We start from the raw sequence: 24,393 nt of genomic DNA, 5'->3' as shown, positions 1-24,393 counted from the left end.
TAATAGTCGAGAGTCAAACCATGGGAGGCGACGCGATGCCGACGTCGGCGGGCGCGCGACTGAGTCTTGTTACGTTGGGCTTTCGCCTAGTGGCGTGTCAGGGTAAAGAGAACAGGCAGGGAGAGTGGGAGAAGCCGGAATGTGGGCGTGCGCTTGGGCCACGCAACACTGTCTTGGCGAAGCGGCCGCTGGCGACCTCCTGCTGCGGAGATGCCGGACATCCTCACCTTTGTCTGCGACGTCAACCCACAAGCTTAAAACCTAAACGATATAAACATAGCCTGTCTGCGACATTGCACTGCCTCAATCTCTACCGTCGCGTCCTCCGTCATGCGCATATGCGCGCATTGCAGTCATTGAGCTGCAAGATCATGACTTGAGACTCGATGGCGGCGTCACAATATCGACATGGTCATGCATCGGAAATAGGCACAGATGAGCATGCTCCATTTCTACATTTGGTGGCATGTGAAAGAGATCGATTTCCCACCCTCCACGCGCTGACCCCCACGCCCGACATCTCTGCCTCCACACTGAGCACACTCACGGGCAATCGGTAGGGTCCCAATCTGGTGAAAAATTGCACGTCAGTAAAAGCAGCGGGATGAGAGTATTGACATGGCTGCGTATGCCAGACACCCAAAGGAACTCACCGGTCACCAGGTATTCGTCCAACCCGTCCATCGTCTCCATGTCGCCATCCTCGATTACGAAGCCTCCAATCTCCGAGTTCTCGACGATTCGCTCCTTCTTCACACTTTTGGGTAGTGGCACATAGCCGTGTTGCAGACTCCAGCGGACCAAAAGCTGGCCCGGAGTGCACGAGTACTTCTTGGACAGGGCCACGATCTTCGGATGCTTCATGCGCAAGGCTCGGACCAGCGGCGCGTATGCCTCTACGACAATGTTGTGCTGCTGGCAAAAGGAAGTGATGTCCTTCCGCCTAGTGTACAAAGTTAGCACTGTTGCGCATGCAATGCAGTCCCTTCGGGGAACTCACGTATTGAACGGGTGAACTTCGATCTGGTTGACCGCTGGAGGAATCCGGGGGTTGGAGTCCAGTAGCTCTTGCAACTAGCATATTGTCAGTGATTGACCTCGGCGACGTTGAATGTTCGGTGACGCTCATGACTATACTGAAGAGTCCAATGAGGGCGACTACAACGACTTTCCTATCCTGGGTGTATGTTCGTTCGCACTAGAGACTGAATACGGGCCTTCCCGAGACAACTAAAGCAAAAAGACGGGAACCAGGGTCTACTTACATGTTTGACACCATAATTGGAGACGCCTCCAATCTTGACTTCGCCGTCGTTGATTGCGTCTTCCACCGCTCGCCAGCTGTCGAGACGCGCCTGCTTGCCGCCATATGGGGAGTGCAACAGAAATAGGTCAATGTAGCCAAGACCCGCCTCCTTGACAGATCTCTTGATGGCTTTGCGGGCCGTTTCGTATGCGGAGTTGGACGCTAGCTTGGAAGTGTAGTGGATATCTTCGCGCCTGAGCGACTCGGTATTGGCATCACTTGCGAGAAAGTCAGAGATGGCTTTGCCAGACTCCTTCTCGTTATGGTACATCTGAGCTGAATCGACTCTGTGCACGCGTCATCCGTCAGCCGTGTGAAAGCTTGGTCTCGTGATGCTACTCACGCTCGATAGCCAGCCTGCCGTGGTGAGCATTGTGTTTACTGATCATCAGGAACGGCAAAAGCATACCTCGAGCGCCCACCGGACGGCTTGATAAGTCTCCTTCCCGGACGTCAGATAGACGCCGAGATGAATCGTTGGCATGGACAGGCCATTGGAAAGCTGCCACTGTCAGACACGGGCGGCGTCTAGTACGGTCTCGTCGACGCACCTTGGTCCGCGACGCCAATGAGAAGGAAGATTGTGCCATGTTCACTGCTGGGGGCTATGTTGTGCATATACGAAAGTAGATGTGCGATGCTGCAAGAGGCAAGCCACGATGGCAGCAGAGTTAAATGGAGTTCCTCGGCGAACTGGTTACATCATTGGCCCGTCACGACCGGGGTGTGAACTTTATTGTGGAGGCCTCATCGTGACGACTCTGTCACGACTCTGACATGTCATGGCTGCGCAGCGTCCCTGGTCTGTTGCAGTTGGAGTAAGAATGCGTTGCACGCACAAAAGCAAAACGGGCCATATGCGCCCGCAGGCTACAGGCTTCACCAACCCGTGGACTGCATCGTGCGGACGGTGCCTGCCGATTGGGGCGCCTGCCCCCACCTCCCGAGGTCCTCAACCTCAGCACCGTGCGCCTAGCGACTAGCCCTCGCTGCAGCAGACCCGACCATCCAGTGCCCTGTCGTACAGTGTCTCGTTAGCCACGTAGGACAGCCTCACCGAGGGCGTGTGGGCTTGGATGATCGGCGAGGAACTATTCTTCTTCGGCGGGATGAGCTCGTGAAGTTGGAGGGAACAGGCAGCGCATTGGTGGGCGCCCTGGTATTGTGGCTCGCCGGACACACGAACATCCGTTTTACATGCCATGGCAGTGGATCCCCTACCGCGATTGACGAGATCTATCGCCCGGGCGTTTGGAGGCGCCTGTCACTCTAGTCATTCTAGCCAGACTCAAGCATGACAAAAACAACCCGGCACGCTCAGAAGGGCTCAGTCGCAAAGCCGGCTCGATGCGCCTGCATCTCGGCCGCTCCGTCGGTCTCTGCCACTGTCTTGGGTGACCAAACGGCCATCATCGCGCAGCAGCATGTACAAGGAACCGCAAAAAGGGGGGCAGCGGTCGGCTGAAGCGCACCCAAGCAGCCAACGGCAGCGCAGGTAGCGCAGTCTTGACGACACTTGGTCTACTACAGAGTTTTTGAATAGACCGCCTCGGGAGCCGTCGACCTGGCCGCCGACCCGCGAACTGCGCAGCCACCATCGCCGGCTCCACCAGGCCCTGTGCTGCTGCTCATTGGCCCGACGCGCTGAACTTACTGGTTAATGATCAAGGGAGCCGGAGTGGCTCGACTTGATCATCGCCAGGATTATTCCAAAATCGCAGCCATCTCACGGAGGCTTCAATAATTCCTCGCAAGGTTAGCAGGGCGGCGTCGACCGAAGCCACACCATATAAGCAACTTCTCAAGCCTCAGCATCCGTATACTCAACCTCCCCATGTATAAAGCATCTTATCGCGCCCGCTATCGATGCTACCAGAACACCAAGCAACAGACACTGCAGCAGCCTTGAACTAGCCGCCCACTCGGTCGTTTCGTCATTGATCCTGTTCCTCGTCTCATCCTGCCTAAGCCCTGAGACCCTGGCTCCCTTGGGCTGCTGTTAGCCAGACCCGACATTCTGCACCGGCACGTTTATTTGACAGTGGTTGCACCCAGCTCGGTAAGTTGCGAGCTGCGAGTACACAAACTGGTGTTCTCCTCCAGCCAACCAACCAGCTGTGCTGACTTTTGCCGTTCCTGCAGTAGCTTGCGCTGCCCTCATCATGACAAGTTTACCCGGCTTCACCACAAACTTCCCCGCGGGATACCCGACCTTTCAGACTCGCGGTGGAACTTTTGCGCGCGGCAGCACCTCCTCAGGAGGCTCGCCATCTGTGCCAACCGCCTCTTCTGAGCCGCACTTCGACATCTTCGACTGGCACCCTGCATACCAAAGCTGCCAGCGCTATTTCCTCGACCATGCGCAGCACGACAATGGTGTGCAGGCAGTGTGCGCCCTCATCAACATCTGCCTGCCCTTCCAATGGACGCAGACTCCCCTCATGAACGCCTCAGGACCGCTGCCTCACTCGTCGGGCGCTGCTGCATACAACATGCCCTGGCCCCGCCAAGGCCCCGTCACCAACTCGCGAGGCCAGCCGGCGCCGGCATGGGTCTCCCTTGTGCCCTTCATTCGACGTCTTGTCATCACGGGAATGGACAGTCCAGGCATCATGCACGGCTTCTTTGGCGAGGACTGGAGGAAGGGAGTCGGCCCAATGCACGAGTGTGAGCGTCGCAACTACCTTTTCGCAGCCAAGAGCGTGGGTTGGGCAAAGGTCAAGTGCCAGTACGACATGTCGCCACACGAGTCAGTACCTTTCCTGAAGCCATTGCAGGAGGTCCAGCTGGCCGAGATCGAGGGGGCCGAAAAGACGTGGAGTCAGTGGCTCGCAATGGAGGACTGGATGGTGGGCCCACGGGCACCGGATGCGGACGAACAGCTACAGGATGCCCGTCGCCGTCCATCTTGAAGCTTGGCGTGGAGTATGGCGTTGTCTAGTGCACGGTGGTCGTCAGCATCACGACCGTAATTTGCGTCGCACCAAGACGTGTGTGGATTTATTTGGGTTGGCGAGGGCTGGGGTTAGCGGTCAGTCTTCAGCGATCAGCACTTCGCGCCATCGCTGCGCAATGGTTGTACATGTCCCACGACATGGGCGAGAACGCTTCTATCATCCGGTAGTAATGTAACTATTTCAATACCATCGATAATACGCATCAGAGTTGACGGCTTGTGCTCCCCGCACCATCATCTCTTCACCTTTGATTTTAGACAAGAAATTCCGGCCATAGAATATAATTTGGAGAGCTTGGCGTGGAATTCCTTTTGCTGACCGGACGCGTTGGAAGGTTCGCGGGTTCTGTGCGCTGTCCGCATCTGTGCATCGTGCCTGCCAAGGAACATCGGCCAACCTCAGCTAAGCACGACCACCTTTGTTCCTCGCCGAACCACATCCATATTCTTTTTCTTGTCAGCTACCAGCCCAACGTCCAGGGCACATTCTTAAACTACATGGACTATGGAGTCCATGGTCAAGGAATGGACGACTTTCTTGGACAGGTGCCTCGAGCGCCGCGTCCAACCTGACCTGTTCGCTGCAGCCGTCGCGCAGCTGCACGCGAAGTCTCCACTGCCTGGCCGGAAGCTTGCTGCCCTTGTACTTCGACCACGCGTTGCAGGATCTAACAATGTCGACCCGCGCTCCATCGTCTTCCTCGAGCAGCTACTAGCGCTGAAGAAGGTCGATGCTTCTGATGTTCTCACGCTGACGTTCTTGTACTCCAAGGACCGGCTTCCGGTCAAGACAGGCGACGAGAAACCGGCCAAGGAGCCGCAATGGGACAATCCACCAGAACTCGAGGAAATTGTCTTCCACCGCTTGCACAAGGCTTTTGCTGCCGAAGAACGGCCTATCAACAATACCGAAGGCTTGCGCACGCTTATTGTTGTAACAAGATGGATGCAGGCGATGGTCACTTCACATACCAGTGATACCATGATCCAGGCCATGGCTGGTATCCAACAACCACAACAACACTCTATCAATGTTCGGGAAGGGCTGGCAATGCTTGTGATTGGCATAATAGAAAACTCAAGAATTCTGCGGATACTGAACAATCCCAAGGGGAAAGGTAAGCGCACCTCTAATCGTTCTGATGTTTGTACGATGTTTTCGAACGGGCTTGCTCAAGAATAACAAGTACATTACTCACATGCATTAGATATACGCAAACGTTTTATCCAGTCATTCTCTTCATTTATCCCATTTCTCTCCAACAACTCGGGCGGATCGCATCAGTCGTTGCAACTAGCTGAAAGACTTGAGCTCTCGCAAAAACGACACGACTTCTATGAGAAGCTTCCCAACATGAACGGAGAAGGAAACAGGAACGCCGGCCTCGAAGTCGCTGCACTCCAGCTCGATGCCGTGATGGAGCTTCCACAGGTGAATACACGAGTCGGTCTCTACGTATTTCTGAACGCCTTGGTACGTCTTTCAGCTGACGATGTGGCACGTCACTAATATTCCAAGCTTGTCGCGCGGCCTCTTACTGACGATTTCATCATTATCAATTATCTCCATTCGCGATACAAGGTAGGCCAGAATCATTTGATCGCAAAGAAATGCTCATCTCCGTCAGTTGGAAGCACAAAACATGGCCACGGACTTGATCACCGCCGCTTTCGATGTCCTTGCCAACGCCATGTATCGCAGTGAACCAACGCAGACAATGTTTCCCCTTAAATCATTCCTGATCAACAAAGTACCCTTACTCCTCGTGCAAATCTCCGGGTCGATATTTCCGATGACATCAGAAATGTGCATCACACAAGCACTCAGTCACGTGGATCCCCATGCTTTCCCGTCTTTCTCGCAGGGATTCGACGATATCATGGGAAGCAACAACTCCCTCTCTGATGTCAAGCAAGACTTCCTTAATGCCTGCGCGCTCCATGGGCTCATTCCGGCTGGTGCTGTAGAGCGGTTGCTTGGCGAAGCTCCTATGCAAGGTCCTCCATCGAAGAGATACGAGAGGAAGGAGTTACTAAGCCAGTGCAAGTCGAACTTCGACAAAGTTAGCACATACATTGACGAGCTTGAGAGCCTGGATGGAAATGCCGGGGCCATCGTCGCTGCTGTTACAGATGTAAGACATGACACAAAGAAATGCGAGAGGGACCTGCTGACGTGATGATAGTTCATAGCACATCTCTGCGAAACACAAACAACCATGTACTTGAAGCAACTGTCCTCGTTGATATTCAGGAAACCGCAGGCAATGGACGTCATGCTTCAATTCACTTCGCCGGCAAGCATCCTGCGGCCACTATGCCAATTCCTCGATGAGTGGCACTATGACAGCGATCAAGGTTAGCTTCATTAAATATTGCAAAGATTTGTGACTAACGAATGTAGGTGAATACCAACCGGTCTACGACGAGTTTGGCGCAATACTAGTCCTCGTTATGGCCTTCGTATATCGCTATGATCTTACATATCACGACGTTGGCATCCGACATGATACATTTATCGCGAAGCTTATGAAACGCGGCCACCATAGCATGCTCCCCGACGAGTTGAGCGAAGAACAGGGCAAGCATCTCGGCAACTGGCTCAAAGGGCTCTATGATGCCGACAAGGAAGGGCTGAGCAATGAGGTATTTGCATCCTGTCGGCCACAGGATTTCTATCTTATAGTTCCGACACTGTTCAGGCAGACTGTTGTTGCATGCTCGACAGGCGTACTGTCATTTGAGTCGGTCAAAGGTGGCTTGGAGTGTAAGCTCACCCCAATGTTCTCGTCCAATGAAACACCACTGACTTGTTTTCAGATCTCGGAGAGACTTTCCTATTACCATCTTTGATTGAAGGTCTCACGTGGATGGCCTCCTACGCGCTTCTTCAAACACACAAGGACCTCGACTCAATGATACGCATTTTCAATGAAATCATACTGACGACTCCTTCTTCTGGCGATGCACAAGCTATGCATTCGAATATAATAGCGATGGTAGCTAGTCGCCTCGAGAAATGCTTCCGTACGCTACAGCGGCGCGAGCCAAATCGCACGACACTTGAGCCTTTCATCCAGGCAATCAAAGTGCATGCACACTACGAACGTTCCATATACGCTAGCTTGAAGGAAGTGTATCAGTGGACAAATGCACCCAACAGCACCCTGAACACGTCTCTACGGCATACCATACAACAATTATCGCAATGGGCTTCGACTTCTTCCTTACAGCCGAACCCACCTGGCTATACACATCGCCAAATCTACGCATCGCTCAAGATGCTTGGTGCCACCAGGACGCTACGCGCAATTATAGATGAGGTAAAAGCGCAGACAGATGCTGGCAACGGAGCCGCTGCGCTCGACATTGGCGTGTCTATCATCTGCGCCCCGACCGTTGAAGACAGTCCGATTACGATAGACTGGATGGGAAGCTCGATACCAGCGCCGCCTCAGCAACGGACCCGCATGAATCTCCGCGAGATGCTCAAGCAGGAATTCGAGAGCGCAGCCAATTTGGTCGCGACAGATCCTCTGACTGCAGAGACGATAGTGCGTCTGCACCGCCGAGTAGAAGCGCACTTTGCCTCCCTCAGCGAAGCCGGACTCCAAGCACCACCCATCAACATACCGAGCGTCAACATTGGGGACATGCAATCGCAAAGTATATCCGATGATCTGAACCGAGCTATCGACGACGCAGCAGCCGCGACGGTAGTAGACGACATTTCCAACATGGATAACAAAGCACTGCAACGCAGTATGGACGAACTCACTGGTGCTGAAGGCTTGGACCTATCAAACATCGGCATGGGCAATGGCGATGCAGGCGCAGGCGATATGAGTACAGACCTGGGCAGCTTGCCTGGTATGGATCTGGGTGACATGGGTAGTATGGGCATGGATATGGATATGGACATGAACATGGATATGGGTGGTGGCGGAGGAGATGACGACTGGGGTCTGGATTTCGATAACATGTAGAGTGTGTTTGAGGAGGCTTCTTCTTCATGGAGTGCATACCTAGGCACGTAGACTATTCTTCCAAAGGCAATGCTTGGGATAAGCGCTTAGGATGGATTGGATCGGGATGGTTGGTTATAAGGAATTATTACTATCGTATTTCAAGGCGTCTTGCAATCAAGTACAATACAAGCGGAGCAACCATCATGTAAATGTATGTATGACTGTACCGAGGTAACCCTACTAACCCCAAACCGGCAAGAAGTACGGTAGAACCGGGGGCGGGGGTGGTCCTACCTGCATAAACTCCGGAAGCCATTGCCCCACCATGTTTCCCGACGGTGACGACGGTCCGACAGTCAGCTTGTAAACAACACACGAATGAACTCTCGATACTCTATCCTAAGCCTTTCCTACTAGAAGCTTATCTTTTTTCTCTACTCCAAATTTACAACAGGAACCACATCGATCGTATTCTACATCTCCACCAGGCCTACCCAACGCACACAGAGCAGACAGCAAAGCAACAAACATGCCGTACGATCTCAAAGGCAGGAATGTACTTATTACCGGTGGATCAGCGTACGTACATCGTGTCTTCCTGAATGCCTTCCTCCATACATTTCACTCTATACCCACTATGTCGTCTTCCAAGTCTCAACGCTTACTAACGCCCCCCATTCAGCGGTCTCGGCGAACTCCTCAGCACGACCTTTGCGAGTGAAGGCGCCAATGTGGCGATTAACTACTTCAACCGTATCGAGCCCGCGCAGAAGGTGCAAAAAGCATGTCAAGAGCATGGGGTCAAGGCCGTTGTTATCAAAGCGGTGAGTCTGCTTGTTTACCTAGGTAGGGTCGGTGTCAGGTCAGGGATTGGCGGATTGAGTTGGAAGTTGGGATCTGATGAAGAGGGAGAGGAAGTGGGTAGCAAGCAGGAACATGTGCTAATGGGAGATAGGATATGACGTCGACGGATGAGGCGAGGAGAGCTGTCAAGGAGACGATTGAACAGCTGGGAGGGCTGGATATTATCATCGCAAACGCTGGCTGGACACGCTTCTCCGAGTGGAAAGATCTCGACTCCATGAGCGAAGAAGAGTGGGATAAGTGTTGGAATGCAAACGTCAAGGTCCCCAAGGCACTGCTGTCTGAGGCGAGGAGTACGTTCGATGCGAATCCAGATGGTGGACTGATGATCACTACGGGCAGTATTGCGGTATGTTCTCAATTTCTCTTGTCTTGACACAACTACGGACTATGGGTTTAATGACTGAGTACTGATACCGAATCATAGGGTGTCAGCCAAGGCGGCTCCAGCATGCCCTACGCCGTCACCAAAGCAGCCCAATTTCAACTCGTCAAATGCCTTGCCGCCACCGTCGGGCCCAAGATCCGCGTCAACACCGTTCTCCCGGGCTTACTGTTGACCGAATGGGTAAGGATGCAGAAGCTATCCAGACGTGCCATGCTGACAGTTACGCAGGGCCTCAAGTATAGCAAAGAGAAGATCGAGCAGCTCAAGAATGCTGCAGCGCTGAAGGATGTAACTCACATGGAAGACTGTGCTTCGGCGTATGTCATGTTGGCGAAGAATACTAGCATGACTGGTATGCGCATTCAGGTTGACGCTGGACTCAACATCCAGGGCGCGTAAGGATATGGTACAAGAGCACCTAGTATTTAGGATATCCTTTCGGTCTAGCAATTAATTCGATAACTGTCATTGCCTGTAAAAACGTCGCTCACTGCCTCGGTGACGATTGGTCGCGGAAAAGCAAGACCTCGGCCGTGGGTGTTGGGTGACCCCACGGCGCTAGTTCAAGCTGCAGGGCACCTCACGTCAATTCCCCGCGCCCGAACCTCCGCATCTCCGCAGAGCTGCTGGAAATCAACACCATGACTCCCCAAACTTCATAGCCCGAAACACGCCATGTCTTCTTCTTTGAGTACCGTTTCTCGAGCAGCCCCGCGTCTTCCGCGACGGTGTATGCGATGCGGCGAGCGGAGCGCCAACTGCCAGCCTGCTCGGCGGCGCTGGATGAGCAGCGTGCGAGACGCGCCCGCTACGAGACCCAAGACTGCCATCTTCTTCCCTGGTATTTCTTCGAGATTTCAAATACTTCATGATTCTAGTATGCTAAGCAATACCAGGCCAGGGCGTACAACGCGTGGGCATGTGCACACCATGGCTGCAAGCCTTCCCCCAGACCGCGAAACCCATCCTCGAGGAGATTGACGAAACCCTTCAACTCCCCCTTACCAAGACAATCGAGTCTGGCACGAATGCCGAGCTAACACGAACCGAGAACGCGCAACCGGCCATCATGGCGACCTCGATCCTGATACTGCGGATACTGGAGAAGGAGTTTGGCTTCAAGACCAGCGAGCGCGTCGACATCACACTGGGCCACTCGCTAGGCGAATTCGCAGCCCTAGTAGCAGGAGGCTACCTCACCTTCCACGACGCCCTAAAGATGGTGCGGCGACGAGCCGAAGTAATGAGCAAATGCAGCCAAGAAGCCGTCGCAGAGGAAGGCGGCGAGTTCGGCATGGTCGCCCTCGTCTGCGAATCCGAGGAGCACATGCAGTCCCTCATCAACGGCATCCACGAGTTCCTCGCCCTAGGCTCCAAAGCCGATTCCCACGACCACCTCCCCGCCGTCCAGCAAGTCGCCATCGCAAACCTCAACTCGAAGAACCAAATCGTCCTCAGCGGCAGCATTACACGCATCAGCACGCTCCTGACCAACCTGCGCCAGTTCGGCGGCCATGACCCCCGCCACGTCCGTCTAAAATCCGACGCCCCCTTCCACAGCCTCCTCATGAAACCCGCGGCCGAAACAATGAAACGCATCCTGCACAAGCCCACCGAAGACGGCCGCGATATCATAACATGGCCGGGCATCATGCCCTGCATCTCAAATGTGTCCGGCAAGCCCTTCCAAGACAAAGAGCAGTTGAAAGACTTGTTAGCGCGGAGTTGTGTGGAGACGGTGCAGTGGTGGAAGAGCGTCAAATATCTGCACGAGCAAGAGAGGATTATGCGATATGTGGGTATTGGACCCGGGAAGGTGGGCAGGAATCTGGTGGGCAAGGAGGTGGGCATGAAGGGAGCTGTTAAGGGGGGTGGGGTTTGGGGGATTACGAGTCCGAAGGAGATGGAGGATGTGGTTAGGGCGTTGGATGATACGGAGGATGTGGATGGGATTGAGGTTGAGTGATGGGGAAGTGTAAAGGTTAAAGTACAAGGTTACCGTGAAGACGATTATACGAGGAAGGGGGATGAAGAAGGGAATTGTTGAGGTCAAAAGCGTACAGATATACCCCAGTGTAGCGACTTTAGTGTTAATGGAAAGTGTTGAACAAGGTGCGTTTTCCGTTCAGTCCAGATCTGCCCAGCCATGTCTTGCTTAATATGCCCACCGTCGCTCCTTCCTCCACTAGTCACTCACATCCTACAAGGGTTCTTCCACCCACAACACCGCAACCTCTTACACGCACGAACACGTACAATGTTGACATTGCAGGAACAACCCAGCCCACATCCTAGAAAACCAGGCAGCGGGGTTAGACGCGACAACGAGAAAAGGCACGTATTACCTTTGCATACTTTATGCAGTCAGAAAGCTATCGCAATCACACGGTATACCAACACACGATCTCGATGACCAGCCCGAACCGAGACCTGGCCCCAGTTTGAGTCAGAGGCGCACTCTATTCGCGGTGATCACTTCCGCAAGATCAGTCGACCCACGCCGACGAACTTCCCGGTTATGGATGTTTATACAAGTGCTGTAGCTAATCGGAGCCACGCGATATGGATAACAGACACGATGCCGAACATCTCTCTCACGATGGCGAAAGCAATGGTTAAGAGGGGTCCTCTTGCAGGAACGCGAAAGTTGGATGAACACCAAAACTTCCTAGCTCTGCGACGCACTACAACAACGTTATAAAATAAAACAAAATAGAGCAAGGGATGTAATAAAAGTCTACGAGTATCTCTACCTTTTTAAAATTTTATTAAAGTGCGTAGTCGTGGTTGTAGAGGCTACCTACTATTAGCTTATTTCCAACTTTCGCGTTCCTGCAAGAGGGGGTCGTAGCTAATCGGGCCGCTCAGCATTGCCGATTCACGCGTCGTGTCAGATCTGGAGATCCCTGGTCGCGTCCATCAACACCTTCTCTGCAACCTCAGAGTTTAGTGCGACGCTAGGGGGTGTAATTAGGACTGTATCAGCTCCGGTACCTGCCCGACCATCTTTCCTCTTGGAACATGAACATCCTCCTCGCACTGCCCGGTGTATCGGTCGATTCATTGGCACTTTCAGCACTACTTTCGCCGCATCCTCCGGCAGTTCCCAGCCAACATGCTACCCGATAACATCTACAACAGCTATCTCGAATACAAAAAAGACACCAATACGTACATCAACTGGCTCTGCAGCACTGCAACACGTATAGGCTTTCCGCCGCCCTACAAGTCATCGTTAGAATCAACGGCATCAAAATCACAGGCCCGGAAAAAGAAGAAGCTAGAAGAGCGAGAAGTCAGTATTAGCGGACTAATTGCATGTGCGGAGGCAATCGTAGAGAAACCGCCCAGGCAATTCGTCGTTCCTGTATACGCTGCTCAGTGCGCTGCACGGGCTATCAGACAACGGAAGAAGTCATCGCAATGGCATGAGAGTCAGGTTGATGGGTTGGATGGAATTGAGAAGGTAGTGAAAGAAGAAGATAACGCCGGTCATACTTTCTTCACGGAGACGCTGGAGCATACGCTCAATATCTTACGACCGTTTATATGCAACGCGCAACACGCCAACAAGACTGGTGATAAGGCTCAACGACATCGTTCTATGGATGATATTACCAATCGCTTCAGTAGGCTTGAGATTGAGGAGTTGGCTGATCAGGAAGTCGAGAGTGCTGCGGTTGCGGTCGCCGAGAAACCACCAACAACGTCACGGATCAGATACGTTGTCGATAACAGCGAAGAAGAGCGCCAAGTCGCTATGGAATCCCTTCTGCATGATCACTTACGCATCAAACAGGCCATCCGCAAGGCATGGCAAGAATATTTGTTGGACAGAAACCTTGACCTCATCACGACCGCGGCAACAACTCAAGCCGGGTTGCAGATGCTCCGGAGTCTCGTTCACGAGTTCACGATGCAGTTCCCCGAACTCAAGTCGATGGAAACATTCTGCTCGGACTATCTTCGTAAACGCAAAGACATCCAATCATGTTCCGACAAAGCTATCCCGGTAGATACGAGCGACGCGAATGTCCAGATCCCAAAACACGTGGCCGAATTCAGCTGCCTAGACACCTATACCACTATCCGGCATGCGTTGAGTCGTTTCTTCCAGGATGAAAAGTACGGCCGTCGATACCGGGTAATGGAGGCTATGCTTCGAGACGGCTATTTTGACGACTACAAAACGGACATGCCTGCCCTACAACCACTGGTCAACGCCCTGGAAGACGTCTTAGGCATGGATGTCGATGGAATGGGCAGCTTTCAAGATCCTCCCATTATGGACAACTTCACTCAACTCTGGCGAGAGTATCTCCAGACTTTATATTCTGCTCCCAAACCGGAGGGACAAGAAAAGAGGGAACTTCCTGATCTGAGCGTGGAACTGGTCCTCTGTACGGATCTATACCTGAAGGTACAAGAGGTCGTCACACTTGCCGAACCAAACATCATAAGAGACGACTACAAGAACAACTGGGCATACAAGAATTACTATCAGAATGACAGCGACTCTGGTCATATCCTGGAGTTATTAAAAGAATACCCATTCACATCAAATTCAATCCGTAAAACGCTCACCTCTTTCTTCCGCAGCGATGCAGACACAGCAAAGGTTGTAGACTGGCATACCAGGGAAAAGTTTTGGTTTCGACGCGTCAGTATGAAAGAAAAGATAACAGGTATTAGGATAAGTGGAAGAGAAGATTGCGCCGTTGGAGTCTTTCGTTGGGATTGGCCACGATACAACCCGTTTTTAGCTGGCCTGATAGCCTTTGTCGTCGCCCAAGCTGTTGATGAGTTCAATACAGTAACCCAGAACCACAGCGGCAGCCCGGTCGCGACGGCACATCTCTATAACTACCTACGACAGGCTCACAGCGTGATAGCCTCATCCCCCTGCACGCCTGTGTTGGCAAAGGAGTGGCCAGATATGGAGCCTATCTCAAGATCATGGGCGACAAGAGTGTATTCGGTGGCGATCGACCGCGGACTCTGCGACATTGCCTGCAACGTATATTTCTGGCACACGGTCGCTCCCTTTCTAGCCTCGCTCGCAACGCACACAGCGCCAACGACTGGGGAATCAAAACCAAAACCAGACTGCAAAGTCATAACACGCCCATCATAGATGCTCTTTGTGAAGGGGGAACGCAGCGACGAAACTTTCTCAACATCACGAACAAAACCATACAAGAGGTCATTCAGCGTGAGGCAACTCGCCGTGCAGCCACCTCTACAGGACAAAATCAATTTCCCATCAAAACCCTGACCGGATATCTCACAGCTTTTCGCCGCACTCTGCAGTACGAAATACCGCGAATGCATTTCATGCACTCTATACTTGCTATAGAGGCTCACTGGCTTCACAATAAGCTAAAAGACCCCTTGAGAGCTATCTCGGAAGAAAATGGAAATGGCTACACACCGCCCGCGTGGGACAACGAAGACACTATACCCTTACACATTATCTGGCACGAGAGTCGCCATCAAGAGAGAACCAGTAGCTTGAACTACGAAACGAGAAAAGTGAACTCACAGCCGACGTATAGGGCGGCGAGTGTTATAGAGGAGACATTGTTGAGTAGCAACTCAAGGCCAAAAGTACCATCTTTTGGTACGAGAAAGTTTGAGGAGATGGTAAAGTACGTATATCCTACTATCAGTCATTGCGTGTACGCAAAAGACGAAGCTAGTTACTAACCATTACAAAAAGGGAATTCCACTGCATAAACCCCCTCGACACAGAGCAAGAAGAGTTTCACGCTCAACACTGGGCCGAGTGGGTACTAGCCGACGAAGAAGCGGTGCAGAAGTCTGCAGATGAGGTTCTACATCGAGAAGGCACGACAAAACTGTGTCTACCACCTTCGTTCCGTGAACTCACCGCCAGTCCCTCAACCGCTGAAAGCTCGCCCAACCTACCAGACGAAGAGCCCAACACGCAAAACCAGCAGAACGAGATTTCTACACCCGATGCCAACAAAGCTGCCCTCGAAGGAATACTCCGGCTTTTGCGCCAGGCTAGAGCGGACAACGATCAGATGAAGACGCCGGAGTTGGTACATGAAGCTTTTGCTAGGCTGGGGGCGCTGGGAGGGGATCATGTGTTGGCCCCGGAGGATCATCAGGAGATTGTTGAGGCTGCTGAGGAGTTTATGGGGAAGGGTGTGAGTAAAGATGGGCAGGGCCGTGTTTACTATGTGAGGGTTGGACAGGCTGTTCAACAGCCCCACAAGACAGGGTGCTAGTATAGATGTGCAATGACGACGAGGAAAGCGTGCGCGCAGTCAAATGAAGCGTGTTTATCAAGTTGGGACTTAGTGCCAGTCGCTGGTTATTGTACAAAGGGGTTCGGAAATCCTAGGTTTGTAGCACACAGTACGCATGGAAAACACATGCCATGACAAGACGGTAAAAAGTGATCGCAGCGAGTTAGTAGACACATCGAACCCCGTTCGCCCAAATTGCTCCTTGCCTTACATTCTTTGCATTACCATGATCCACATACACACCCATATCAAAGGCCAAGACAGTATCAAGTGAAATTGATAATTTGATCGAATCTGGGACATGGCCCGATGTATATACCCGTAAACCCAACACCAGCACGATCATATAATCTCCTACCCCAAAACCTCCTATCTACCTATTTAAACTCAACAACTCCTCAACATACCTCCTCGCATCAATCCCAATCCCCTCGGCCAACCCCTTGGGTCCCCACCCGGCGGCACTCCCACCCATCCTCTCATTCCTCGACGTACTCCCGCCTCCCATACCAAGCCCACTCCACATGCCACTCGCAAAGCTACTCGAGCTCTTCGCACTATGCGCCGTCGTATCTCTCGCCCTCCTCACCAGAAACGCTTCACGCAGCTCGTTGGAATTGAACTGGCCGGAGCCATGCCCTGAACCGGCGTTCTCGTTGGAAGCATTGTTCTGCGCTGTGTCTTCGTTGGAGACTTGCGAGGGGGGCAGACGCATCCAGACGACCCACCAGCCGCGGGATGTTTTGCATGTGCGTTCTATTTCAGAGAGGTTGCGGCGTGTACCCGCTACCGTAGCGAGAATCTGAGAGTGTACGTTCAGGGCTTCGATTCTGCTCCAGCCGAGCGAGCTCGTGCTGTTGCTGCCCAGGCCTTCGGCGAGGAGAGTGCCTGGGTCGGGGATATTGGGTAGGCTGGAATGCACGGTGTAGGTGCGGGGGTCGTAGACGAGGTCGTAGATGGTTTGTGTGTTGGGGCCGGAGGAGGGGCCTGAGCCGCCGGATGAAGCTTCGGTTGTGTAGTGGTTTGAGACGGCGTGGAGGCGGGCGGCGACGAGGCTGGGGGATGTGCTCTTGTCGAGGGAGCGGTGGAGGGGCGAGAAGAAGTTGTGGATGTCGCGGTAGAAGGATGCGACGCCGAGGGAGTGGGTGCGGTGTTCGAAGAGGAAGGTGTAGACGAAGGGACGGTGCTATGGTGGGTGTTAGTAGGGTAGAGGAGTCTGGAGTTGATGTGTAGACTTACCACGTAGACAACAGGTCGTAACCGTGATAGCTTGTTCTCTGTTGTTGGCTCCATCCTCATGTCTCTCTCGTACTGCGGAGTCGAGTCCGAGTCGCCATCTTCTGTTTTCAGTGAAGCTTCTCGCCTGTCGACCTCCACATGGATGGTCCGCAGCGGTATACGAATGTTCCAGTCGCCCTCCCCGTTCTCGTCGTCGATGTCTAGGTCCTGCAGATCGCCTTTGAGTCCTACAAGGAAATACCCATCGTTCTCTAGACGTATTTGCTGCTTCATCTTCTCCTCTGCTGGATCCACATCAGGCGTAGGATCTATGTAACGCATCGCTGCTGGTGAAGGGGTGCGTTCGCGTGCCGGTGCTGGCGGTGCTGGCATTGGAGCAGCAGATTCCGAGGTTTCGGCACTCTTCTTTCCACCCCATGCTGTCCCATAGCCAAGTGTCATGTATTTCATCCACGTCTCGGTGTCACCCAGAGACGCTAGCATTGGCTTGGACTCAGGCGCAGTAGAGTCGGCTTGGGATTTGTTGTTTTGGACGGCGGCGGAGGCCTTGTCAAGAGAGCTCTCTGCTGCTTTGACAATAGGCGGAGGGATACCCGGTGGTAGGGAGCCATTGCTCGACGGAGGAAAACGCGGCCTTTCTTCTTGTATTGGAGGCGACGGCTCTTCTGGTTCTGGTTCGGGCTTCAGATTTCTCCTTCGCCGTTTCCTGCGATCCGATGTTGGGTTATCTCGTACGCCATAAGCATACTCGCCGTGGGCGTAGATAGTCTCTACCCAGTGAGACAAGTCTCGTAGTGACTTCCGGCTCACAGCCCCCAAACCCGAAAAGACAACGCCATCTGCGGCATGGACGTTCTTTCCGGCCCCGATCCAGGGTTCCAGCTCCGACACTTCGAGTGTCTTCGGGTCTGTGGATGTCTTGGCTTGTTGCAATGGCGATGCTTCCCCGAAGCGGGACACCATGACATCGACGAGGCCTGAAGTTCTTCGTGCGAAGTCCTCTAGTACGTCTCGCTCGCTGCTTCCCCATTCCTCCTCGCCAACACCCATACCCAGCTCGCCACCTGCTGCCAGCTTCATGCCTCCGTATATGTCCACCGCAGGGCTTCCATGTAGTAGCACATCCCAGCTACTCGCAAATCGCGACCAGTACTTGTCGAGTATACTGCAAAACTTCGCACGGCCGTGCTTCGAGAACATGTTCTCGAGCGTTGAACCATGATGTAGCAGGAAAACCGACTGGGCGCGTACGAGTTGCTGGATCAGAAGTGCAGGCGGGCTGACTTCGCGTGACGAGTATTCGATTATGGGCTCGGTGGTGTCGGTGCTCGAGTCGGTTCGTGTGAGGCCGCCGGTAGGGGGGAGTTGGGTGAGATCAATGGACTGTGGTGGTGTTAGTTATAGTCATGCTGAGCACGTGGGCATACATACTGCCAATATCCACCACCCATTTTCCAGTTCGCGTAGAACAATACGCGACTTTTGTGTTTCCACAGAGTCAACTGCTTCGCCATTAGAGAAACTCCTGCTCTTGGTTAGCTGAAGACGCGGAAAGAGCTCGCCTGCATGCGTCCTACTTCGCAAAGCCTACCATGCCCTGAGCTAGCCCGACCTGGCGAAGCTTCTCATTCTCCTGCTCGCGCAACTCTTCCTCCCTCGCTGTATCGCCATCCTTCAGCCTGGAGCGCGTCTTGGCGGCCTTGGAGTAGTAGAAGACAATCTGCTGGTGGAAAGTCTCATCCGATGTTCCGAGCGAGGGATTGTAAATGGCTAGAAAGGAGAGCTGGGCCGGGACGACCTTGGGAACCGCCGTGGAAGACATGTGTGCATTCTGCGAAGTGCCTGGTCGCGCGGCGCTTCTTGTGGATTTGGGTGATGGATGACTACGTCACGCGTGCGGAGGAGACGCGGAGGAGAAGACAACCAGCGAACTTGCCAACGTGCAACCCCAACAACGAGCGGTCGTCGTGGCCTATTTGTATTCCATAGTCAGGCACTGCAGTCCATCGCGATGCGACGGCCGGGCGGCAGGGATCCCTCCGATTGTCGTGGTCGAGATGCCCCACGGGATCACGATCGCAACGTCCAGACCCTGCGGCGCGGCTTTTGTCGCCGAGCTTCCTCACCTCTGAACCATGATCTGGAGGCTGCGCAGCCCCGTCCGCTCCTTGATCGCCACTCCTCCCTGCCGATGCAGCTCGACGTCTGCTCCCGCTCGGACGTCGGAGCCATTGCGGATTCTCTTCTGTGGCTCTGACGCCTTCAGCATCGCGTCACTGCGCGCCGTAGCAGACGCGAAGCGGCATGTCCCGGGCCTCATTGAGAGCATTGATGTCATCCACCGACCAGCGAAGCCCACCGGACGGGGACTGAAGACGCTGAGAGAGGGTAGGAACGTCTGTTAGCTACAACACAACATCAATTGACACGTTACAGTACCCATCAAACACGTAGCTACCGAAGAGCTCAACCTGCCCACCCATGTGATCGATACCTTCACCGGCTGGACTCCACCCACCCCCATACATGTCGTCATCGCCGTATCCTTCGGCCTCCTCGTCCCACCGCGAATCCTCAACTATGCGCAATACGGCGGTCTCAACGTGCATCCCTCGCTGCTCCCCGATCTGCGTGGCCCAGCACCCGTCTCACATGCCATACTGAAGCGGCGGCAGTACACCGGTGTCTCTGTGCAAACACTGCATCCAAGGCATTTCGACCAGGGTACTATCCTTGCCCAAACCCCCATGCCTGGCTACGAGATTGCCCTTCCTTCCGAACCGAGTCCTGAGACGGCTCAGATATTGGAACAACGGCTTGCCGCGGCTGGAGCAGAAATGCTCGTAGATGTCTTGAAGGAAAGGAGATTCGTGCCTCCGCATGAGGATGTTGGATGGTATGCCCACTCCGACGGTCCTATCGACCACGCGCCGAAGATCACCAAGCAAGATCGCTATGTCGACTTCAGAAGACATACCCTGGCAGACGTCATTGCCAAACGCAATGCACTTGGCGACTTGTGGTGTCTACTACCCACCGGTGATCGTTTGATAATCCACGACATCATACCTCTTAATCTGGACGAGTCCCCATTCTCCACGATGGAACCTGGCCTCTATGTCGATTCGCAGACCAAGAACGTGCTCATGTTTAAAGGAGCATGCGGCGAAGTCGGACACATTCTACAGAGTACATTGCAAGGGCACAAGAAAGGTCAGGGAAACGCCAGGTTACTGTCGCTGTTCGGTCCTTCAGCGAATACAAGTGTAGGAGATGATGCTCATACGACCACCTTATACAGAGTTATCTGACAGTTCGCTCTGACCATTTCTCTTTGGCATCCTGAAACTCTTCAATCTCTTTCATCACTCTCACACTTTTCGACACAGTTGCTATTCGGTCTAACACAGCTGCGAAGCCCGCCGAGTCCGAAGTGTCATAGAACAGCTGTCGAGATTTTCCAGTGCTGCTGTCTACTGCCTCGTTCAGCGCTCCCAACAAGGTCAAGACATGCCCGTCTTTATATGCCTCGGTTGCTTTCGTGTCGTTGACGAAGTGAGAGAGCTCATGAGTCCATCGAATCATCTCGTTCTTCAGCTCTTGCCTCTGCTGTTTGCCGTCTGTCGTCGATCGAAAGATGTGCGGTATGCAGGCTTGAAGATCTTGGCTAGTGGGCGTGGCACTACTCAGGAAAGATGGCTTCGAAGCTTTCGCTGGTTGTGTGTGTCGCTGCTTGAAGGCTTCGTACTCTTTTGCTCCGAAAGCACGGCGCTTGTTGTTGAGCGCGACAGTGGCGGCCAGTAACTCGCGATCACCCGTTGAATAACTATAAGTAGCTTCGTTCTCCGTCCTACGTTGCCTTTTCCAGGATTGGATACCCATAGCTCTATACGTCGAGGTTTCTCCAGAGGGAGCACAGATATAGGCTGTCGCCATTGGTGTTCTATATGGTAAAGCAGACGTCATTGAAGGCAAACCTCTTCCGAGCTTTTCGATGGGAACAGAGGATTCGCCAATTGACGAACCACTCAATGAGTATGGAGCAATATTGAGCTCATTATGAGTGGATGATGTGTCTTGCATCGCGGCCAGCTGGACATTTTCTGCCTTCAGACTCGGTTTGACAAGTATAGCATGCATCTCTTGCACCATCGCTCGAAACTCAGCGTCTACAGCTGGGCTGCGCAACACATCACCCAGCAAAGACTGTGTCTTCTCGTGGTTCTTCTTGCTACTTTCGTCTGCAAATGTAGTATTCGCCCTGCGTGCGATTAGACTCTATTCATTCGAGACCTGAGCTACAAAGCTTACCAGACCACAGAGGTTAATATGAGGTTTATCGCATCGGTATGTGACTTGAGCTTCTCTCGATATTGTTGCAACGACTGCTTCTCGTGGTCCCATCGTACTCTCTGCCAATTAACCTGAAGGCTCTTCTTCACACCTTCCAGCGTACGCAGTTTTGTCTTGTCTCTATCTGCCTCGCTTTCGACCGTACGGTACTTCTTCGTCACTATATCTAACTCTTGTAAGGTGGAAGCGCACGAACTGATCATCACATCGAGCTTCTCTTTGAACCCCAACTCGCCATCTCGAAGCCCTGGTCGCGTAAGCACATCGTTGGACACGTCTCTCAAGTGGTCCAAAGCGCATTTCAGACTAAACAACACCTCTTCGAGCTCTTTCAAGTCCCGCGTTGCTGCCTTCCGACCGGAGCTGACGCTTGCGTAAAGATTGTACGCTAATTGGCTAACGAGAACTAGATGTGGTCAGCGCTCTTTCCTTAACTATACTTCTCGTGCACGTACTTATGTCCCCTATCGAGAAGCCAAAAGACATCTTTCCAGAGCTGAACAGCGATGTGAGGGGGAAACGTACGTCGGCCAAGCTGAATGCGACGAAAGCGGGCGCACGCGTGCGGCTGATCTCACCCCGCTTGACAAGGCATACAGGGTGTCGTCGAGCTGACCTGGCCCTCAACTTGGTCATCGAACCATCTTTCTCTTTTTCATCATCAAGTCATTGACTGCTCCGTTAACAAAGCGCGACCTTCGATGAGCTCCACAACGCCCACAACCGTCTCTAGGGACTCTCTTGAAGTCGTGATCGAAGGACTTCAGAAGATCCAGGATGCTGAGCAGATCTATCCGAACGAACCTTACAATGGAAAGCCCGACCTGGCGACGTTCTCCATGGTCATACAGGAGGACAAGCCGTTCTTCGAGCTCTGGACGCAGATTGAAGGTTGTACATCTGAACTCCTAGCAGCCAAGTATCAATTTAACATTGGATAGATGCCGGCTTCCAGAAGCCTGTCGTGATAACGATCAACAACGTGCAATACCGCGAAGACAAGTCCATGTGTGTTGTGAGTAACCACGAGGAGGTCGTTGTGGTTGCAGACGATCAGACTTCCACCAAGAATACAATTAGAGTGACAGAGCCACTTATCTCACACGCAAACGCTCACCATAGCCAAACGATTGATTTCAACATCACCCCGCTACCTTCCTCGAAGCGCGCGATCGAAGCAAACTGCGGGTTTCACGCATCGCTCGAGCGAACACCAAGAATGCCAGACGATAACAAACTGCATCAATTGCCGAGCTCCTTGGGAAGCTATGACCTGTTTAGCGTAGAGTCATATGCTGACCGGCTACCAGACAACATCAAAGACAGCGGCGGTGTTTTCTTTCCTATGTGGCAGAGAGAGGCTATGTGGCTTAACTTCAGACCGAAGCAGCATAAGTGTGCAGTACGCGTCTTCATGGGCCATGTAAATGCTATTACCGGCCAGACGTTGGAAGAGAGTGCGAACAAAGAGGGTGGCAATCGGAAACAGGACTACATCGTCATACCTGGACAGCGATGGTTGGACGGCATTTGCGTGGCACCTGGTGTTGTTCGTCAGTTTGTTGCCATGCCACGTATGTTCTTGAATCGCGCTTGGAAAACCTTTGCTGACAAGTCAAAGTCGGGTCTGGATACACCGTCGAAGGGCAAAAGACGTTAAAAGAGAAGCACGGCGGACTCCAACTTGAGATTACGCCTGAATTCCTTCCGAACCAACGATTCTGGTCTGAAGGCAAAGACAAATTTGTCTTCAAGCATTTTATGATGTCGACAGTCGGAAAAGATCGCGTTCATTACGGCGGTACTCTGCCTGAAAGTGCGACGCCTGGGCAGCTTGGCTGCAGGATCGGTGATATCTTGAGATCATACCCCGTTGATCCTGCCTGCGAGGAGCCCCTCAAAATGAAGCATATCGCAGAGTCGGGAGCGATCATTACGTGTAGGGTGACTTATCCTAGTGGGTTCAAACGAGCGTACCAAGACCCTCGAGGAATTGGAAACTATTATTTCCGTGGATATGGATTGCCTTCTAATGCGATGCCGGCGCCACATGAACAGCAGCAAGAAATGCAGAATCTGCAGCAATCAATGCAGGAAATGCCATCGCCGCCTCTTATGGCGCCACCGACAGCACAACACCCGCTACGATTGGCCCCCCAACCTGCCAAGAAGAAGTCTTTGCCATTACGCAATGGGCAAATGCATACACATGAGATAACTCCGAGTTCGGGTAGCATACATGATGGGTCGGAATTGCGTTTGGAAGGCAGAACTTCCAAGCGAGGCCCCATAGAACCCGTGAGGCCGGTTGCCATCAAGACGAAAAGCTTCGAGACGCAGAATATCAAAGCCATGGGCCTGGCCGCAGGCGGAAAACTGAGTGATTCTACCCCTTCTTGCCTCCCTTTGCCATCCACTGACCTGTCGTACAGTCCAAGACATATACAAAGACCCCTACCCACCCACAACATGGAACCACGCCGCAGCGCGCATCCTCCACATACACATCCTCGACCCAGTGAGCTGCGAGCAAGTAACGCACATTGTTCCGACCCCGCCTTCCACGGACGTCAAGGCATATACTGAGGCTGGTGGCAAGTATTTTGTTGTTGAAGAGAAGGTAGATGAGCGCCTCGATGGAGGTGACTTCGACAACGTAAAGAGTGTGAGCCAGATGGATCAACATATCGGCATCAACACTGAACCAGAGTTCGACCCAACGAAACCAAAGATGTGCACTACATGCGAGCTTAGGCTGTGCGATTGCATGTAAGTTGCTCCCCTCCACTCCTTCCTCATCACCCTTCCCCCGTCTCTTTGCTCACACAAACTCCAGTATCCGCCCTTGCGACCACCAATTCTGCAACATCTGCATCAAGCGCATTGAGCAGAACAGCGACGAAGATGTGGACTCGGCGCGCAGAAACTGGAAGTGCCCGACTTGCGACAGTGCTGTTTCGCACGTAGCAGGCTTTTCTGCACCAATGAATCTACCAGGCGAAGAGCCGTTGCGCATCAAGGTCCCAGTCAATGTACTCAAGATT

The 24,393-nt window shown here is 53.0% G+C and overlaps 7 protein-coding genes across 7 annotated transcripts; 5 read left to right on the top strand and 2 right to left on the bottom strand.

The window, feature by feature from the left end:
• Window positions 1-13: 13 nt before the first annotated feature.
• Window positions 14-1,577, bottom strand: J4E92_001481 (uncharacterized protein; the record flags this gene model as incomplete). Its single annotated transcript, XM_051492892.1, has 5 exons — window positions 14-86; window positions 548-569; window positions 654-943; window positions 1,001-1,074; window positions 1,266-1,577. 5 exons carry the CDS (start codon window positions 1,575-1,577, stop codon window positions 14-16), a joined length of 771 nt encoding a protein of 256 aa, XP_051356123.1.
• A 1,891-nt stretch (window positions 1,578-3,468) lies between these two features.
• Window positions 3,469-4,218, top strand: J4E92_001480 (uncharacterized protein; the record flags this gene model as incomplete). Its single annotated transcript, XM_051492891.1, has 1 exon — window positions 3,469-4,218. One exon carries the CDS (start codon window positions 3,469-3,471, stop codon window positions 4,216-4,218), a length of 750 nt encoding a protein of 249 aa, XP_051356122.1.
• Window positions 4,219-4,767: 549 nt separating this feature from the next.
• On the top strand, window positions 4,768-8,248 carry NUT1 (mediator complex subunit; the record flags this gene model as incomplete). The annotated part of the gene is made up of 7 exons (XM_051492890.1): window positions 4,768-5,380; window positions 5,471-5,736; window positions 5,782-5,844; window positions 5,891-6,397; window positions 6,449-6,620; window positions 6,667-7,029; window positions 7,083-8,248. 7 exons carry the CDS (start codon window positions 4,768-4,770, stop codon window positions 8,246-8,248), a joined length of 3,150 nt encoding a protein of 1,049 aa, XP_051356121.1.
• Window positions 8,249-8,759: 511 nt separating this feature from the next.
• J4E92_001478 (uncharacterized protein) lies at window positions 8,760-9,881 on the top strand (the record flags this gene model as incomplete). Its single annotated transcript, XM_051492889.1, has 4 exons — window positions 8,760-8,809; window positions 8,913-9,054; window positions 9,186-9,443; window positions 9,522-9,881. The coding sequence occupies 4 exons, from the start codon at window positions 8,760-8,762 to the stop codon at window positions 9,879-9,881; spliced, it is 810 nt and encodes a 269-aa protein (XP_051356120.1).
• Window positions 9,882-10,350: 469 nt separating this feature from the next.
• J4E92_001477 (uncharacterized protein) lies at window positions 10,351-11,448 on the top strand (the record flags this gene model as incomplete). The annotated part of the gene is made up of 2 exons (XM_051492888.1): window positions 10,351-10,359; window positions 10,384-11,448. The coding sequence occupies 2 exons, from the start codon at window positions 10,351-10,353 to the stop codon at window positions 11,446-11,448; spliced, it is 1,074 nt and encodes a 357-aa protein (XP_051356119.1).
• A 1,149-nt stretch (window positions 11,449-12,597) lies between these two features.
• On the top strand, window positions 12,598-15,736 carry J4E92_001476 (uncharacterized protein; the record flags this gene model as incomplete). Its single annotated transcript, XM_051492887.1, has 3 exons — window positions 12,598-14,053; window positions 14,839-15,130; window positions 15,202-15,736. The coding sequence occupies 3 exons, from the start codon at window positions 12,598-12,600 to the stop codon at window positions 15,734-15,736; spliced, it is 2,283 nt and encodes a 760-aa protein (XP_051356118.1).
• Window positions 15,737-16,130: 394 nt separating this feature from the next.
• Window positions 16,131-18,818, bottom strand: J4E92_001475 (uncharacterized protein; the record flags this gene model as incomplete). The annotated part of the gene is made up of 4 exons (XM_051492886.1): window positions 16,131-16,943; window positions 16,997-18,379; window positions 18,428-18,521; window positions 18,574-18,818. The coding sequence occupies 4 exons, from the start codon at window positions 18,816-18,818 to the stop codon at window positions 16,131-16,133; spliced, it is 2,535 nt and encodes an 844-aa protein (XP_051356117.1).
• Window positions 18,819-24,393: the final 5,575 nt, after the last annotated feature.

This window comes from Alternaria infectoria, assembly GCF_024043175.1.
Source record: "Alternaria infectoria strain BMP 0036 chromosome Unknown scaffold_2, whole genome shotgun sequence".
NCBI lineage: Eukaryota > Fungi > Ascomycota > Dothideomycetes > Pleosporales > Pleosporaceae > Alternaria > Alternaria infectoria.
The sequence above is the reverse complement of the archived record's forward strand: the minus strand, read 5'-3'. Positions and strand labels throughout refer to the sequence as shown.